The sequence below is a fragment of the Nerophis ophidion genome, linkage group LG11 (genome assembly GCF_033978795.1).
Source record: "Nerophis ophidion isolate RoL-2023_Sa linkage group LG11, RoL_Noph_v1.0, whole genome shotgun sequence".
Classification (NCBI taxonomy): Eukaryota; Metazoa; Chordata; class Actinopteri; order Syngnathiformes; family Syngnathidae; genus Nerophis; species Nerophis ophidion.
Window position 1 is genome coordinate 53,264,196 of NC_084621.1, and position 18,252 is coordinate 53,282,447.

Below are 18,252 nucleotides of genomic sequence, written 5' to 3' on the forward strand. Positions count from 1 at the left end.
AGCAGATAGGTGTTTAACAGGTGAGCATAAGGCAGCGGACTCTCCCCAAATTATAATAAACACCTCCCAGTCAACCACTCGTTACATCACTATGAGCCCGTTGACGTTTTAGAAACAAACTGCAGCTCAGCTCGCTCGCAGTCCTGGCTTGAGGTGAAGGCTAATTAACTTTTAGCGTAACGTTAGCTCATTTTGCGGTGTGTGTGTGTTAGCTCATTGTGTGGTGTGTGTGTGTGTGCTAGTGTATATAATAATGTAACTGCATCATAAAGCCTACATGAACTCCATGGTGTTCAGGGATCAATAGTCTCTCCTATTCCTATTGTACTATTTTTTCAGCTATAGTTACATTAATCATTAGTAATGTAGCAGCCTAGTTTAGAATGGCAGGGTTCCTGCTATCACATGTTGATAAAAATATAACATTTACATTATAAAAATCAACTACAGGCTTTCCCAAATGCTGTAATAAGCATGATGAGTTGACTTGAAACTGTTTAATGTTGCACTTTTTATATGTAGAAGAAAAGTTTTCTCATTTTATTTAATCCGAGCAACAAGTTGAGGCAGTTTAATGTGGATTAACGTAGGCAGCATTATTATAGTGTTCCCAATGTTAAAAGGATATAGCCATTGTTTACAAATTTGATAAATAAATAACCCAAAAATGTATATTTTGTTGTTTTCTTACTGTACCGAAAATGAACCGAACCATGACCTCTAAACCGAGGTACGTACCGAACCAACATTTTTGTGTACCGTTACACCCCTAGTATATTCACGGTATAAAATATAACGTTCGAGATCCTCATTTGTCCCAAAGTAGTAGTAGTTGTCCGCTCTCATAAAGTTTGTCGTGATTAGTGGTAGCAAACACAAAATACAGTCTCTACGTTGTTTATGAAAGTAGCGTTATTTTTACGTATTCTGTGAAATTAATACACACTGAAAATAATTTCCGCTAATGCTTAAAATTACTGAAATATGGTGATTTCTGGTGTGTTATTGTGTATGTCTGTTAGTGCACTACATATATACTTAAAGCATGTACAGAAAAACATTGTTGTAGGATTTTTGTATTTTATAGGTGAAATAGGTCAATCCCCATTACCTGCATTGTTAGACGCCTTGTGCTATCAGTTTTTCACTATTTAGAATAGACAGAACATTTTTTTTTTGTCTCACTTAAACACTTTGGATGATGGGCAAAATTAAAACAAAAAGTGAAGTTTCCCTTTAAATTGTTAGTTGCGACTTCTGGTATTGAAAAGTATATATGAAGCACATGTACAGTTAGAACTGTGAAACTAAGCCAGAGAACATATCAAGGTAATGGACTACTGTATAATGAATTGAATTTGGTTAGGAAAATGTTGATCAACATATGACCAAAACGTCAAAGTAAATATGCCACCATTGGCTACAATAGCTAGATTTCATCTGTTGTCCAAAGGCAGGCACCATACAAACCGAGACACATTTAAAGACAATATCATACATACATTACACACATTGCAAGATGACTTGCGAAAAATATACGCAATCAGACAAGTCAACATAGGATAAGTGAAGTGAATTATGTTTATATAGCGCTTTTCTCTAGTGACTCAAAGCGCTTTACATAGTGAAACCCAATACCTAAGTTACATTTAAACCAGTGTGGGTGGCACTGGGAGCACGTGGGTAAAGTGTCTTGCCCAAGGACACAACAGCAGTGACTAGGATGGCAGAAGCGGGAATCGAACCTGCAACCCTCAAGTTGCTGGCACGGCCACTCTACCAACCGAGCTATACTGCCCCATAACATAACAGAACTGAAAAAGTAAAGCAAATATACACATTTTTAATCTCACAATAACAAAAGCGTCTTGAAGAAAACAGCAGAAAAAAACAGTCTGCCTGGGACAGAGGAGCTATTAATAAAACTGCTTATTATGCACTTAAGAAAGATCAAAAACGCTCTGTTTAGAAATTACTGTCGGTTTTTTCAAATGATGTGCCCTTCTCTTCAAGTAGCGCTCTCTCTCCATGATGCTATGCAAATGAAGTAATTTTGTCTTACCTTGATACTGAGCCCTGAAGCCTTTATGACGGTGGTTGCTCTCTGTCACAAAATGCAGCCGCAGCCAATTTTTGTTGCTGATGATTGGTGCTGGAATATTCATCCCAGTCAACCTAAAGATGAAGAACACATCAAACACAAAATTACTAAAACTTCTATTTCAAGAAGCGTGGAGCTAGATTAAGAACGTTAAGCGGTCGACAAGTTCCATCGTGGTGTAACTTCAGTCGGAACTTACACCTTAGTTCAGGGGTCACCAACGCGGTGCCCTTCGGCACCAGGTAGCCCGTAAGGACCAGATGAGTCGCCTGCTGGCCTGTTCTAAAAATAGCACTTACCGTGAGCTGCCTCTATTTTTTTCTGAATTTTATTTTTTTACTAGCAAGCTGGCCCCCCTTTGCTTGACATTTTTAATTCTAAGAGAGACAAAACTCAAATAGAACTTGAAAATCCAAGAAAATATTTTATAAATTTGGTCTTCAGTTGTTTAAATAAATTCATTTATTTTTTGCTTCTTATAACTTTCAGAAAGACAATTTTAGAGAAAAAATACAACATTAAAAATGATTTTATGATTTTTAAACACATACAATTTAAAATTTAATTTAATTCTTCATTTTAGCTTGTGTTTTTTCGACGAAGAATATTTGTGAAATATTTCTTCAAACTTACTATAATTAAAATTAAAAAAAAATTAATCTGGCAAATCTAGAAAATCTGTAGAATCAAATTTAAATCTTATTACAAAGTCTTTTCAATTTCATTTAAAATTTTTGTTCTGGAAAATCTAGTCTCTGTTGGAAATATAGCTTGGCCCAATGTGTTATGTATTCTAACAAAGTGCAGATTGAATTTTAACCTATTTAAAACATGTCATTAACATTTTAAAATTAATTTTAATCAGGAAAAATTACTAATGATGTTCCATACATTATTTTTTTAATTTCTTCAAAAAGATTCGAATTAGCTAGTTTTTCTCTTCATTTTTTTCGGTTGAATTTTGAATTTTAAAGAGTTGAAATTGAAGATAAACTATGTTTCAAAATTTAATTTTCATTTTTTTAATGTTTTCTCCTCTTTTAAAAAGTTTAGTCAAGTGTTTTTTTCATCATTTATTCCCTACAAAAAACCTTCCGTAAAAGGAAAAAAAACGTACGACGGAATGACAGACAGAAATACCCATTTTTTATATATATATATATATATATATATATATATATATATATTTATTTATTAAAGGTAAATTGAGCAAATTGGCTATTTCTGGCAATGTATTTAAGTGTGTATCAAACTGGTAGCCCTTTGCATTAATCAGTACTCAAGAATTAGCTCTTGGTTTCAAAAAGGTTGGTGAGCCCTGCCTTAGTTGTACTGAAAACGCACAGAAAATCCAAAGGAAATGTAAAACTTATAATTGAAAATATTTCCTAGGAGTGAGGGAGACAGGCTGCTTGGGAGGAGGAAGCCTCAATAATGAAACCTCTACACTGCTTAGTTACCACCGTCTATTTCATAGCGAAGATCCTTTCACATGTTTACGAACACCACATGCAAACCTAAAAGTACACACAAAACAGATCTACTAAACACATGCATAGCAGATTGGGTCTGTTAAGTGAGAAGAATAAAGTGTGGAATCCATGTTTCGTCTCGGTTTTCATTAATGTGCAAAATATATGCTGATCTTCAAAACGCCCACAATGGTGGGAGGAGAAAATGCAAATATAAGTATTTAGCAGGGCAGCACAGTGGAAGAGGGGTTAGTGCGTCCGCCTCACAATACGAAGGTCCTGAGTAGTCCTGGGTTCAATCCCGGGCTCGGGATCTTTCTGTGTGGAGTTTGCATGTTCTCCCCGTGACTGCGTGGGTTCCCTCCGGGTACTCCGGCTTCCTCCCACTTCCAAAGACATGCACCTGGGGATAGGTTGATTGGCAACACTAAATTGGCCCGAGTATGTGAATGTTGTCTGTCTATCTGTGTTGGCCCTGCGATGAGGTGGCGACTTGTCCAGGGTGTACTCTGCCTTCCGCCCGATTGTAGCTGAAATAGGCCCCTTTGGTGCCCCCCGGGATCCCAAAGGGAATAAGCGGTAGAAAATGGATAGATGGAAGTATTTAACACGTGCAATGACTTTTATCAACACTCATTACCATTTTGCGAGCAGCATTTGTCATTTTATTTAGCATGTGTCAGGAAGATGTGCAAAGTGACAGTTCCACACACGGCTGCATGATCAGTGCTCAGGCCAATAAGGACAGCAGATGGACAAAGGGAAATTCCTCCGTCCCACATGTGCGTGTCAACATTTTCGACGATCAGAAATTAAAAATATTATTACTATTCACCAATTTCCTTTTATAATTTTACAACAGCTCGAGGACTTAAAGGGCTGAATAAAACACATTTGATTGATGCGTTTTCGGGGTCCTTTAGAATGTTTTCAAATGTGTTATTTTTTCTCACAAAGAATACATACATTGTTAAAATATTTCTCATATGAAAAAAAATATTTTAGGTGTGCATTTGTTTGCTTTTTGGGCGGAGTGCAGCTTTTCTCCAATAATTGCACCATAGGCAGTAAAAACAAACAAACAAAGGTTTCAATTTAGATGCACTGCACAATGCTTCTGAAATGGCCATAAAAAGTAATACATTGCTCCTATATGTTTGAAAGCATAACTGATGCCCCGTATAGTAAACACTAGGGTTGTCCTGATACCAATATTATTAATAATATTGCAGGGTATCTTGAGCCCATCTCAGCTGCACTCGGGCGTAAGACGGCGTACACTGTGGACAAGTCACCACCTCATCGCAACACAGATAGACGGACAACATTCACACTCACATTCACACTATAGGGCTAATTTAGTGTTGAAAATCAACTTATGTCCAGGTGCATGTCTTTGGAGATGGTAGGAAACCCGAGAACCCACGCCGTCATGGAGAAAACATGCAAACTCCACACAGAAAGACTCCAAGCCCAGGAATCAAACCCACAACCTTTTTATTGTGCGGCATAAGCACTGACCACTGCTCCAGTGTTCCACCAAGATAAGACATGTAACAGGTAAAAAACACATTGCTAAAATACAAAAAAAAATTGTGGGAACTTTTTGCAAAATTCCATTTTCAAACTGAAATTTCTCTTGCATTAATTTAAACTATGTGGGCGGTTTTGACTGCATTAATGATTAGCAACAAGCCAGCAACCAGCTGCATCGTCTATATGTGCACAGCAGACATGCTGGTTAGTTACATTACCTGTCACTATTGAAACTTCTAGTGTCAGGTTTTAAAGGACCGCTTACAGGGCAGTGCTTCTGTGTTTAAAGTCACACCTTGGTAGTGAAGCCAAAATACCTCCATGTTAACATCCTCTTTATTAACCAGTAGAATCAACATTTTTGCCATTGTTCCCCTCCACATGGTTTCTCCTTGGCTTCACGGTGGCAGAGGGGTTAGTGCGTCTGCCTCACAATACGAAGGTCCTGCAGTCCTGGGTTCAAATCCAGGCTCGGGATCTTTCTGTGTGGAGTTTGCATGTTCTCCCCGTGAATGCGTGGGTTCCCTCCGGGTACTCCGGCTTCCTCCCACTTCCAAAGACATGCACCTGGGGATAGGTTGATTGGCAACACTAAATTGGCCCTAGTGTGTGAATGTGAGTGTGAATGTTGTCTGTCTATCTGTGTTGGCCCTGCGATGAGGTGGCGACTTGTCCAGTGTGTACCCCGCCTTCCACCCGATTGTAGCTGAGATAGGCGCCAGCGCCCCCCGTGACCCCGAAAGGAAATAAGCGGTAGAAAATGGATGGATGGATGGTTTCTCCTTGTATGCGCTCTGCGTGTGCGTGCTGACACATTAAACGGCAGCATAGAGATGAAACATATGTACACATATTTTTCAATAGCAGTATAGTACAATTTTTATTTCATTACTACCACGGTACTTTGTTAGTATCAGTAAACAATACGCATAAAGTCCACATTTAAATAAGGTAGTCTGTGCCACTTTCCAATTGCACACTCAGTCTTTATAAATTGCACGAAACACGCCCACTAATAGTACATGCTATTTAATAGATTGCACACGCCGTTTACCATGTGGTATTTGGATCTTAGTAAATCAGGTTCAAAGCGCTTTACATTGCCTAATTTAATTTCACTTTCCTTTTCTTGGATGCACTGCTTCCAAAAGAGTTGGTTGAGACATACTGTAATGAAGGTTGAAGTTAAAAAGCTAACTAAAAAAAAAAGTACAATATTGTAGAGAGACGGAGCCGACGAGCCGACAGCGGGTGGAGGACAAACAGCGGTCCTGACCAAGATGGCGGCCAGGAGGCAGAGCATGCAGCAGAACGGAGAGGCGGGGCACGCTTGGAGCGACACGGCAGCCATCAGATGCATACACAACACACCTGCTCTCAATCCCTGCATCTTCTGCTGCAGCATAAAAGGGGAGCGGGTGGAGCAATCGTGGCAGAAGTAGGAGAGGAACGACCCGACAACGAAGACCACGAGAGCGACGAGATCAACCCAGAGCGAGATGCCACCCAGCGGAAGACGCAGCCAGCGGCCACCGAAAGGTGCGCCGCGACGAGTAGGAAGAGCCGGAGCGCTAGAAATTGGCGCGACAGACGGGCGTCTTGTATCGAGTGTCACAGCAACCCACACGATGACGGCTGGAGACCCGTCACAAATATACAATGTACAGTATTATTTATTTTGATGTGTGCAAGTAGCTAAATGTATTTTCATTGTTGTACAATATTATTAACATTTAAATGGAGAGTGTTTGTAACCGCAGAATGTATTGCGGGGCCCTTTACAAAGAGGACCACCAGTATTGTAGTAGTGTATTTTCAAAAACAAAAACTACCTTATGTTTTAATGGATTGTTTGATGAAGAAGTATCAATTTGTACTGTATGTCTACAGCATCTGGCTTTTGCAAAACTGTGTATTTAACCTGTGTGCGCAACTTATTTATCTTCAATAACCGTGTGAATATATGTAATTAAATTTCCTCTCTCGAGGACTAATAAAAGAATTCATCTTCTTCTTTATTTGGTTAATGAGTTCAAACGAGTCAATAACTCTGTCAACTGTTCTCTGTTGTTGTTTCACACACAGGGGAATAGACAAATATACATGATATTCCAATTCAGGAATAGTAAAGCGTGAAAGATAATTCAGTGTTCATTTTGTGAAAAATAAAGAATGCATACTTAAATACCTGCAGTTAAAATAACTGTTTGGTCCCATTTTGAATAACTAAGAAAAAAAAGATACAGCGACAGAACATAATGGCAGTTAATTACTTTATTTTAATTGTCCAAATAATTACACAAAAACAGTCCAGTGTAATTACTTGACGTAATCCTCCTGATAAATGCTGTGCTCAATGTCATCAAGGCACTGCAGATGAATTGTTTGCATGTTTTGGTGATGTATTCATTGTATCTAATGATTTCCATGGCCATTAGAGGGCTAATTGCAGTCATCAAGGATGTTTTCATACATTCTGAAACATCCTTGTACCAAACAAAACTTAACTCAATACATTTAAAACAAAAATAAACACACCGTGTAATTGTGACGCTTAGCTGGCATCATGGTGAAGTTGCGTTCTCTCAATGATGCAATGCGGAAGGGACACAGCGTAAAAGTAAGAAAATATTTATTTGTGACTACAAAAACAGACTAGGAACAAAAAGACTTGCACATAGGCACTGTAAACAAAACCAACTGAACTAGCATGGGAGCTAGAGAGAACAGAAAGCGCTAGCATGTGAACTAGGTGCAAACAAACTAAATAGCATGGAAGCTAATCGAGATCAAAAAGGTATTTACCACAATGCGGGATAGCGACGTCCCCTGTTGCATCATAAGCAAATTACACTGCGAGGCAGAACGAATCAAAAGGGCAAGCTTATATAAAGAGATAATCAAAAATCAGGTGTGTGTGACAAACATAAGGCCGGTGACACTAAATGGGTAACTATGACAACGGAACAAAACAGGAAGTGCCACCAGGAACTAAGGACGTCAAATAACAGGATGTGATATACAAACAGAACAAAAACAGAACATGACATCTTCCAAGTCGTGGATCAAGACAGTAATATGGGTTTGTGTGCGTGCGTGTGTGTGTGTGTGTGTGTGTGTGTGTTTTCTGCTCATAAATCTACCATTTATTTTTGCAACTTGTGCGGTGTGATATAACAATATTTATTATTTCACAAGACAAAAATGTCTATAGTAAGATATACTGTAATTATCTATTTCTATTTGTAGCGTAATTTTGACGTCTGGACCCCGAGAAGCACAAGCAGTAGCAAATGGATGGATGGATGGATGGGCTGCGGCTAAAGGAAGTGCAGCAACTGCTTTTTTGCAGTAGTATTTTTACATCACTTGACATAACTTTTGGAGCATTTGCGTCAAGAATGTAGCAGTGTCCTACTATCAGAGACAGAAAGCACAATGGAAGCTTAACCAACAAAACTCAAAACGGAATTGATGCCAAGAAAAGGGAAGTGGAACTCAGACACCAAATCATCCATCCATCCATTTTCCACCGCTTGTCCCTTTTGAGGTTGCGGGGGGTCGCTGGCGCCTATCTTTTGGTCGCTGATAGAAAAGTCTTGCCTGTACCGGAACTATGTGCGCGTGATGTCACGAGTTGCAGGGCTCCACACATATTCACATTATTTTTTTAATGGGAGCCACGAGAAGTAAGAGCAATTCGGGCCGAGAAAGCGACAATTTCCCCATTAATTTGAGCGAGGATGAAAGATTTGTGAATTAGGATATTGATAGTGAAGGACTAGAAAAAAAAAAAAAAAGCGTTGGCTCCGGACGGCGGCAGTGTGAGCGTTTCAGATGTAATTAGACACATTTACTAAGATAATTCTGGAACATCCCTTATCTGCTTATTGTTTTAATAGTGTTTTAGTAGATTTTAAAGATTTTAAAGACATACCTTGAGGTCGGATGGCTGCGGTGAACACAAAGTGTCTCAGAGAGAAGCCGAGGGGCCAAGCTCACAGCTGCCTTTTAAACAGCTGCTGCAGGACGACGAATAATCCAATGATTTCTCCGGTAAGATAAATATCACAATTTCCCCATCCAAAAACATGCTGGTTGACGTAGGGAAACATGTTCGCTTGACCGCTATGTGTTAAAGCTTCATAACAAACAAAGAAACACCGGCTGTGTCCCGGTGCTAAAGACAGCTGCAATCCACCGCTTTCCACCAACAGTATTGTTCTTTATAGTCTCCATTATTAAATGAACAAATTGCAAAAGATTAAGCAACACAGATGTCTAAAATACTGTTTAATTATGTCATTAAAGCAGACGACTTTTAGCCGTGTTTGGTGCTGAGCTAATATTTCCTGACAGTCTGTGACGTCACGCGTACGCGTCATCATTCCGCAACGTTCTCAACAAGAAACTCGCGGGAAATTTAAAATTGCAATTTAGTAAACTAAAAAGGCCGTATTGGCATGTGTTGCAATGTAAATATTTCATCATTGATATATAAACTATCAGACTGTGTGGTCGGTAGTAGTGGGTTTCATGCACATCGGGATAAATATTTTTGTTTATATCTTACTGCATTTGTTGGCAAAGAATTGTGACATTTGTCACCTTGCGATGACATACAGGACAGCCTGAATGCTCAGCTGCCGTCGCATTGGATACATATCGGATTTATGACCACATACAAACAAAGCAGGCCTAGGTCGGATTGAAAAAAAATCTCAATTGTACTGTTCACAGTGATATTAAAATCCAGACAATGTCACACATTCGCAAAAAAAAAATATATCGTAATCGGCCAGCAGGTTATGTACCTTATGTGTTCTATTTTCATGGTTTTGTCCATGTCATAGATAAATCATATCATTTAGCGTGGAGGCTGCGGCATCAGGGATGCTCGAGAAGAGATTTAAAACTGCCAGGGGCCTTCTCATTTTTCTAGCTAACCAGCTCCGACTTTGTTCTGTTGTCTTGCAATCCCAGCACTGTCTGTCAACACACACACACACACACACACACACACACACACACACACACACACACACACAAACTGCCATTGTGTCTGTCTAATAGAGGATTGGGATTGTCGGAGCATGGTGCGGGGTACTAAAAATGAACGTGATATTCTTTTTTGTTTAGTCTATGTGCATGCACGCACACGTTAATGTCAGTGTTAATGTGTGCGTGTGCTGTCATCTCAAAGGTTTGTTTATCGATATAATTTATTTGGCATTTACTGCCGAGTGACTGCAGAGGAAGGAATTCCCTGGTAAGAAAGTGGCCAAAGTAGAAGGAAGACAAGAGGACTGTGATGAAGAGAAACAGAGCTTCCCATAATTACGGGACAGCGGCCAAAATGGCAGACAAATCTTTCACCTGGCAACTTCATTAAACTAAAATTGAGCTTCAATAAAAAGCTTTTCTGTGTATATTAAGGACTTTTAACCCCAATGTCAAAACAATTTGAGCATTACAATAGTAATACATATTTATACTATCCATCTGTTCCAGTGGTTTATTAACATGTGTACATTTTCAACTGTAAAGATCTGTATGTTTATATGTGTATATTTGTATTTATATATTTGCAAATATCCATCCATCCATCCATTTTCTACCGCTTATTCCCTTTTTGGGGTCGCGGGGGGCGCTGGCGCCTATCTCAGCTACAATCGGGCAGAAGGCGGTGTACACCCTGGACAAGTCGCCACCTCATCGCAGGGCCAACACTCACATTCACACACTAGGGCCAATTTAGTGTTGCCAATCAACCTATCCCCAGGTGCATGTCTTTGGAAGTGGGAGGAAGCCAGAGTACCCGGAGGGAACCCACGCATTCACGGGCAGAACATGCAAACTCCACACAGAAAGATCCCGAGCCTGGATTTGAACCCAGGACTGCAGGACCTTCGTATTGTGAGGAAGACGCACTAACCCTCCTGCCACCGTGAAGCCCTACATTTGCAAATAGCAAAATAAATGATGGCAATAAGTGTGTATACATTATGCAATGTACAGCAGACATAATAATCAGACGGGTTACTTTGTAAATCTCAGCCAAACTGATAAATACTCCCTAAGCCCTAAAGATCCATGCAGCTGTCTGGGCTTACCGAATGAATGACTTCTTGCCAGATTCTACATCTCCGAAAGGCATTGTGAACTCACAATAGAAAGACCACATTTAAAATCGAGCTCTTCTGGAGAATTGTAAGTTTTGCTTCAGCCTCAAATGTATGTGTAAAAGTTTAAATATCTTAGAAGAGAGTTTGCATGTGTGGGTTCCCTCCAGCTTCCTCCCACGGTGAAATGTGTGCAATGTTAGGTTAGCTGAAGACTCTCAATTGTCCTTAGGTATGAATAGTTGTCTGTCTCAGTGTGTCAGCTCTGTGATTGCTGGCTGATCAGTCAAGAGTAGACCTCGCATCTCAACTCACTTCAGCTGGCATACGCTCAACAAAACTTTCCCTACCCTACCTCATTATAAAAATGCAATTTGTGAGAATATTCAGTCTGAATATGGAATACTGCAGTTGCATTCACATGAATTACACTGAATAAATATCCTACATACAGTGCATACCGTATTTCCTTGATTAGCCGCCAAGGCGCTAATTAATTTAAAACCTCTTCTTACTCCTACGCTTATTCAAGGCATGCGGTAAAAGTAAGCAGGCCCTAATAATTTTAAAACCTCTTCTCACACTTGCGCTTACCAATGGCATGCAGTAAAAAAAAATAGTGTGATAAAAATAAAAATTAATAAAGAATTCTTCTGCTCTACAACATTTCATCGCGCCCCCTTTGCACCATGCTATCTGCGTGCCGGCTGGACGCATGCATTTCGCTGCTTATCATACGAGATTGCAATTAGGGCTGGCCGTATCGATACCAAGTATCGATAGTATCGATACTTGGTGAGTATCGGTATTGTATCGATATTGGCGTGATGGTATCGATACTTCACCAAATTAAGCGAATCACTCCGATTTTAAAAAAAATGTGAGCGCAGCGCTCCTCACCACTTCACCCACCTCCCTAGTGATAGGTCACGAGCGAGATTTAAAAACACTTTAAAAATTCATCTTCAACTCAAAATAAAATAAAATAAATACAATTAACATGACGCTTGGTGCGTTCGCGCACACACATCAGCATAATTCGCTCCGAGGTTCACTCGGACACGCACACACACACGCGTGCGTTTCCAGTGCGACTTAATGTCTTGGTTGTAAACTGTAAAGTATTTTATTGCACCAAAATAACGATAAGAATTTCTCAGTTCTTTTGTTTTGTGTTCATTTTTACAACTGTTTAATAACTAGTGTTTTCTTTTTTACTTAAGTTCTTGTGTGTTGTGAAGCGACTAGCCAAGTTCAGTATTTGTTTTCACCTTATTTGCACTACTTACTTTATTGTAATCGATATTATTACTTTTTCATTTGAATTTCTCAGTTCTTTTGTTTTGTGTTCATGTTTACAACTTTGTTCAATAACTAGAGTTTTGTTATTTACCTTAAGTGTTTGTGTGTTTTGAGGCGACAAGCCAGGTTCAGTAGTTGTTTGCACCTTATTTGCATTACTTTATTGCTATTGATATTACTTTTGTAATGAATATTTTATTTTTTGACTTAAATCGTTGTCCTGTGTTGTATTATTATCAAAGTCAATTAATAAAGGCAAAAGTACAAATTTGTTTTTCAAAAGTATCGATACCCCGATAGCAACATTAATGCAATATTTAAACGAGTTCCTTATTTGTTTTTTTAATTACATATAATTGTGTTGGGGCAGCACGGTGGGAGAGGGGTTAGTGCGTCTGCCTCACAATACGAAGGTCCTGAGTAGTCCTGGGGATCTTTCTGTGTGGAGTTTGCATGTCCTCCCCGTGACTGCGTGGGTTCCCTCTGGGTACTCCAGCTTCTTCCCACCTCCAAAAACATGCACCTGGGGATAGGTTGATTGGCAACACTAAATTGGCCCTAGTGTGTGAATGTTGTCTGTCTATCTGTGTTGGCCCTGCGATGAGTTCGACTTGTCCAGGGTGTAGCCCGCCTTCCGCCCGCCTTCCGCCCGATTGTAGCGGGGATAGGCACCAGCGTCCCCCGCGACCCCAAAGGGAATAAGCGGTAGGAAATGGATGGATGGATAATTGTGTAGATCAAAGCACTGTCTACATAAATACTTAACAGCAAAAACTACTTTCTATTATTGTAAATGTTGGGGGTTTTGTCCTCAATGTCATATTATATAGAGGGAATTAGGGAATTATTCCAAGTTTGTAAACATTAACAAAGACAAACAAAAAAACTTTTAGAATGGAAAAGTAATCGACTTGTAAGCACTTGATCATTGATCATAGCACTATCATTGTTATCAACAACACAAATTTATGGATCGATCTGCCCTCCTCTTAGGTTGTGTAATTCGTAAATAGAAATTGAATACAATGATTTGCAAATCATTTTCAACTTACAGTATATCCAACTGAATGCACTGCAAAGACAAGATATTTAATGTTTGAACTGAGAAACTTGTTTTTTTTTTTTTTTGCAAATAATCATTAACTTAAAATTTAATAGCAGTTGAGAACTGAGGAGACCATTTTTTTAAAGCTTTTCAGGTGGATTTTTTTCCCATTCTTGTTTGATGTACAGCTTAAGTTGTTCAACAGTCCGGGGTCTCCGTTGTGATATTTAACGTTTCATATTGGGCCACACATTTTCAATGGTCTAAACTACAGGCAGGCCAGTCTAGTACCCACACTCTTACTATGAAGCCAGGCTGTTGTAACACGTTGCTTGGATGGCAACATATTGTATGTTGCTCCAAAACCTGTATGTACCTTTTAGCATTATTGGTGCATTCACAAAAAAATGAAAGGTGGACTCGTCAGACCACAGAACACTTTTACACTTTGCATCAGTCCATCTTCAAAGAGTTTGGGCCCAATGAAGCCGGCGGCGTTTCTGGATGTTGTTGATAAAAGGCTTTTGCTTTGCAGAGTACAGTTTTAATTTGCACTTACAGATATAGAGACCAACTGTAGTTACTGACAGAGGTTTGCTGAAGTGTTCCTGAGCCCATTTGGTGATTTCCTTTACACACTGATGTCGCTTTTTGATGCAGTACCGCCTGAGGTATCAAAGGTCATGGGCATTTAGTATTGGTTTTCAGCCTGGCTGCTTATGTGCAGTGATTTCTCCAGATTCTCTGAACCTGTTGATGATATTACGGACTGTAGATGGTGAAATGCCTAAATGTCTTGCAATAGCTGGTTGAGAAAGTGTGTTCCTAAACAATTTGCTCAAGCATTTGTTCACCAAGTGGTGACCCTCGTTCCATCCTTGTTTGTGAATGACTGAGCATTTCATGGAAGATCCTTTCATACCCAATCATGGCACCCACCTGTTCCCAATTAACATGGCACAGGTGGCAGTGAAGTGAATTATGTTTATATTGCGCTTTTCTATTGCGACTCAAAGCGCTTTTACATAGTGAAACCCAATATCTAAGTTACATTTAAACCAGTGTGGGTGGCACTTGGAGGAGGTGGGTAAAGTGTTTTGCCCAAGGACACAATGGCAGTGACTAGGATGGAAGCGGGGATCGAACCTGGAATCCTCAAGTTGCTGGCACGGCCACTATACCAACCGAGCTATACTGCCCTCGTTTCAACTATATAACATTATCATTGTCAAATGCTTACAAATAGTCTATGCAGACATTTTTTTAAATGTTATATATAATATTGTACAGTAAGACATGCATGGGTATTACATTTTTTTAAGTTGCATTAAAAATGCATTAGGAGCAATAAATTAGATATGCTGATACCTGCAGAAACTATGGTCAGTTTAGTGGAGGCTGTGTACTTATGTCAAGCGATGTGTATATTTACATATTTATATGTAAGTTGTATTTGTACTTACCTGTAACGAATGATCTTAGAGGAATGTAACTATTTGCAAATGAGAATTTTGAATTTCAATATAGACGCAACCTGGACGAAGAGCTCAGTGCTCCCTGTCTGACTTGCTGACTTCATGTTATCTATATCTACGGATACTGTACATTGCTACAACATTCACACTCACTAAGGCCAATTTAGAGTTGACAATCAACATATGTCCAGGTGCATGTCTTTGGAGATGGGAGGAAACCCGAGAACCCACACAGTCACGGGGAAAAAATGTAAAGTCCCCGCAGAAAGACCCCGAACCCAGGAATCAAACCCACAACCTTTTTATTGTGAGGTACAAGCACTAACCACTGCTCCAGTGTGCTGCCTAGAATAAGACATCTAACAGGTAAGACACACATTGTTAAAATTAAAAAACAAATTGTAGGAACTTGTTGCAAAATTAAATTTTCAAACTGAAATTTCTCTTGCATTAGTTTACATTGTGTGGGCGGTTTTGACTTATCTAATAATTAGCAACAAACCAACAACCAGCTGTGTCATCTGTATATGCACAGCAGATATGCTAGTTAACTACATTACCTGTCACTATTGAAACCTCTAGTGTCAGGTTTTAAAGCACCGCTTGCAGATCAGCGCTTCTATGGTCAAAGTGTCACCTTTATCTTGAGTTTTGAAGCAAAAACACCTCCATTCTGGCAACCCGCTTTATTAATCAGTAAAATTAACGTCTTAACCATTATCCCCCTACACATTGTTACTGTTTGTATGCGCTGGGTGTGTGCGTGCTGACACATTCAAAATGCGCCTCGGCTCAGCAATATCACAGACGCACGGCAGCATGCAGATGAAAAAAATGTACCGGTATTATTCAATAGCAGTATAGTACAGTTTGTAATTCATTAGTACCGTGGTACTTTGTTAGTATCGGTATACAGTACACACAAAGTGCTACTGTGGTACCATATTTTGGAACAGGTAACACATACATAATAGTGTTGTAATGATACCAATATTTTGGTAGCGGCATTAAAATAATTTCAGTACTTTTTGGTAATTTTCTAAATAAAGGAAACCACAAAAAATTGGATTGTTGGCTTTATTTTAACAAAAAATATTAGGGTACATTAAAATATGTTTGTTATTGCAGTTCAGTCCTTAAAGGCCTATTGAAATGATATTTTCTTATTTAAACGGGGATAGCAGGTCCATTCTATGTGTCATACTTGATCATTTCGCGATATTGCCATATTTTTGCTGAAAGGATTTAGTAGAGAACATCAACGATAAAGTTTGCAACTTTTGGTGTTGATAAAAAAGTCTTGCCTTTACCGGAAGTCGCAGACGATGACGTCACAAGGGTGAGAGCTCCTCACGTCCTCACATTGTTTTTAATGGGAGCCTCTAGCAGCAAGAGCTATTCGGACCGAGAAAATGACAATTTCCCCGTTAATTTGAGCGAAGATGAAAGATTTGTGGATGATGAAATTGATAGTGAAGGACTAGAAAGAAAAAATAATAATTAATAAAGTAAAAAAAAAAAAAGGCGATTGCATTGGGACGGACAGATTCAGATGTTTTTAGACACATTTACTAGGATAATCATGGGAAATCCCTTATCTTTCTATTGTGTTGCTAGTGTTTTAGTGAGATTAAATAGTACCTGATAGTCGGAGGGGTGTGTCCACGGGTGTTTTGAGGCCAGTGTCTGAGGGAAGTCGACGGCGGATACATTTTAACACAATTGTCTCACCGAGACCTGCCGGTTGACAAGGGGTCGGGAACCATGTTCGCTTGACTGCTCTGATCCATAGTAAAGCTTCACCTCAGGGAATTTTAAACAAGAAATCACCGTATGTTTGTGTAGCTAAAGGCTAAAGCTTCCCAACTCCATCGTTTTACTTTGACTTCTCCATTATTAATTGAACGAATTGCAAAAGATTCAGCAACACAGATGTTCAAAATACTGTTTGATTGCGCGATGAAAAGAGACAACTTTTAGCCGCAAATAGTGATGCTCTAATATTTCCTCGCAGTCCGTGACGTCACGCGCACACGTCATCATTCCACAACGTTTTCAACAAGAAATTTCGCTGGAAATCTAAAATTGCAATTTAGTAAACTAAACCGGCCGTATTGGCATGTGTTGCTATGTTAATATTTCATCATTGATATATAAACTATCAGACTGCGTGGTCGGTAGTAGTGGGTTCCAGTAGGCCTTTAAATAAAATAGTGAACATACGTGACAACTTGTCTTTTAGTAAGTAAACAAACAAGGGCTCCTAATTAGTCTACTGCCATATGCAGTAACACATTGTGTCATTTATCAGTCTATAATTTTGTCAACATTATTAAGGACAAGTGGGAAAAAAAATTATTATTAATCTACTTGTTGATTTACTGTCAATATCTGCATACTTCCTGTTTCAACGTTTTCTATGTACATTTCTGTTAAAATGGAAAAATATTTTATTCTTCTGTTGTTTGATACTTGACATTAGTTATGGATGATACCACAAATTTGGGTATCTATCCAATACCAAGTAGTTTCAGGATCATACATTGGTCATATTCAATGTCCTCATGTGTCCAGGGACATATTTCCCGAGTTTATAAACATAATATACATTTAAAAAAAAGAAAGAAAATGTTGTGATGCCAAAAAATATTGACATAATAATAGTAGCATCGACTCTATACATGCTTGTACTTGACATCATTACAGTGGATGTTAGGTGTAGATCCACCAATGGCGTTTGTTTGCATTTTGACGCCGGTGAGCTACGGTGTGTAGTGAAGCATTTTTAGCTCTTCCTCGTCCTGCAGGGATGATACTTGTAAGAAACTTAATCTATGTGTTGCCATGGAGGAGAGGATTAGTGATTAAGAAGTAGCTGCAACATTGCAGACGCTGAAAGGACTCTAGCCGCTAGCCACGTCTTAAAGCACCGCTTCCTGAGGGCATTTCAGTGTTATAACTTCAACTTTACTATTAGTTTGCAAGCCAAAATGTGTCTGTAGTGGCGAACAGCTGTCTCGTCAGGTGATGCGCGAGCTCGCAACCGCAGCGACTTGGCAACCAGCCAAACGCCATTTGAAAAAATAAATAAAGAAAAAATTATTATATTTTATGGTAAAGCACATCCGCACCACCTATTCAGCTTGACAACCCCAGGTAAGTAATAGATAATCCGGCATTAGTTCAGCTAGTTTTTTTA

The 18,252-nt window shown here is 39.2% G+C and overlaps 1 protein-coding gene across 2 annotated transcripts in view; it reads right to left on the reverse strand.

The window, feature by feature from the left end:
* Positions 1 to 18,252, reverse strand: part of LOC133562239 (CUB and sushi domain-containing protein 3-like) — a 673,567-nt gene that overhangs the window by 428,340 nt on the left and 226,975 nt on the right. For both annotated transcript variants that reach the window (XM_061916244.1, XM_061916243.1), the window contains exon 6: positions 2,063 to 2,175. In XM_061916244.1, coding sequence (XP_061772228.1) covers positions 2,063 to 2,175 — 113 coding nt within the window. The remainder of the gene's footprint in view (positions 1 to 2,062; positions 2,176 to 18,252) is intronic.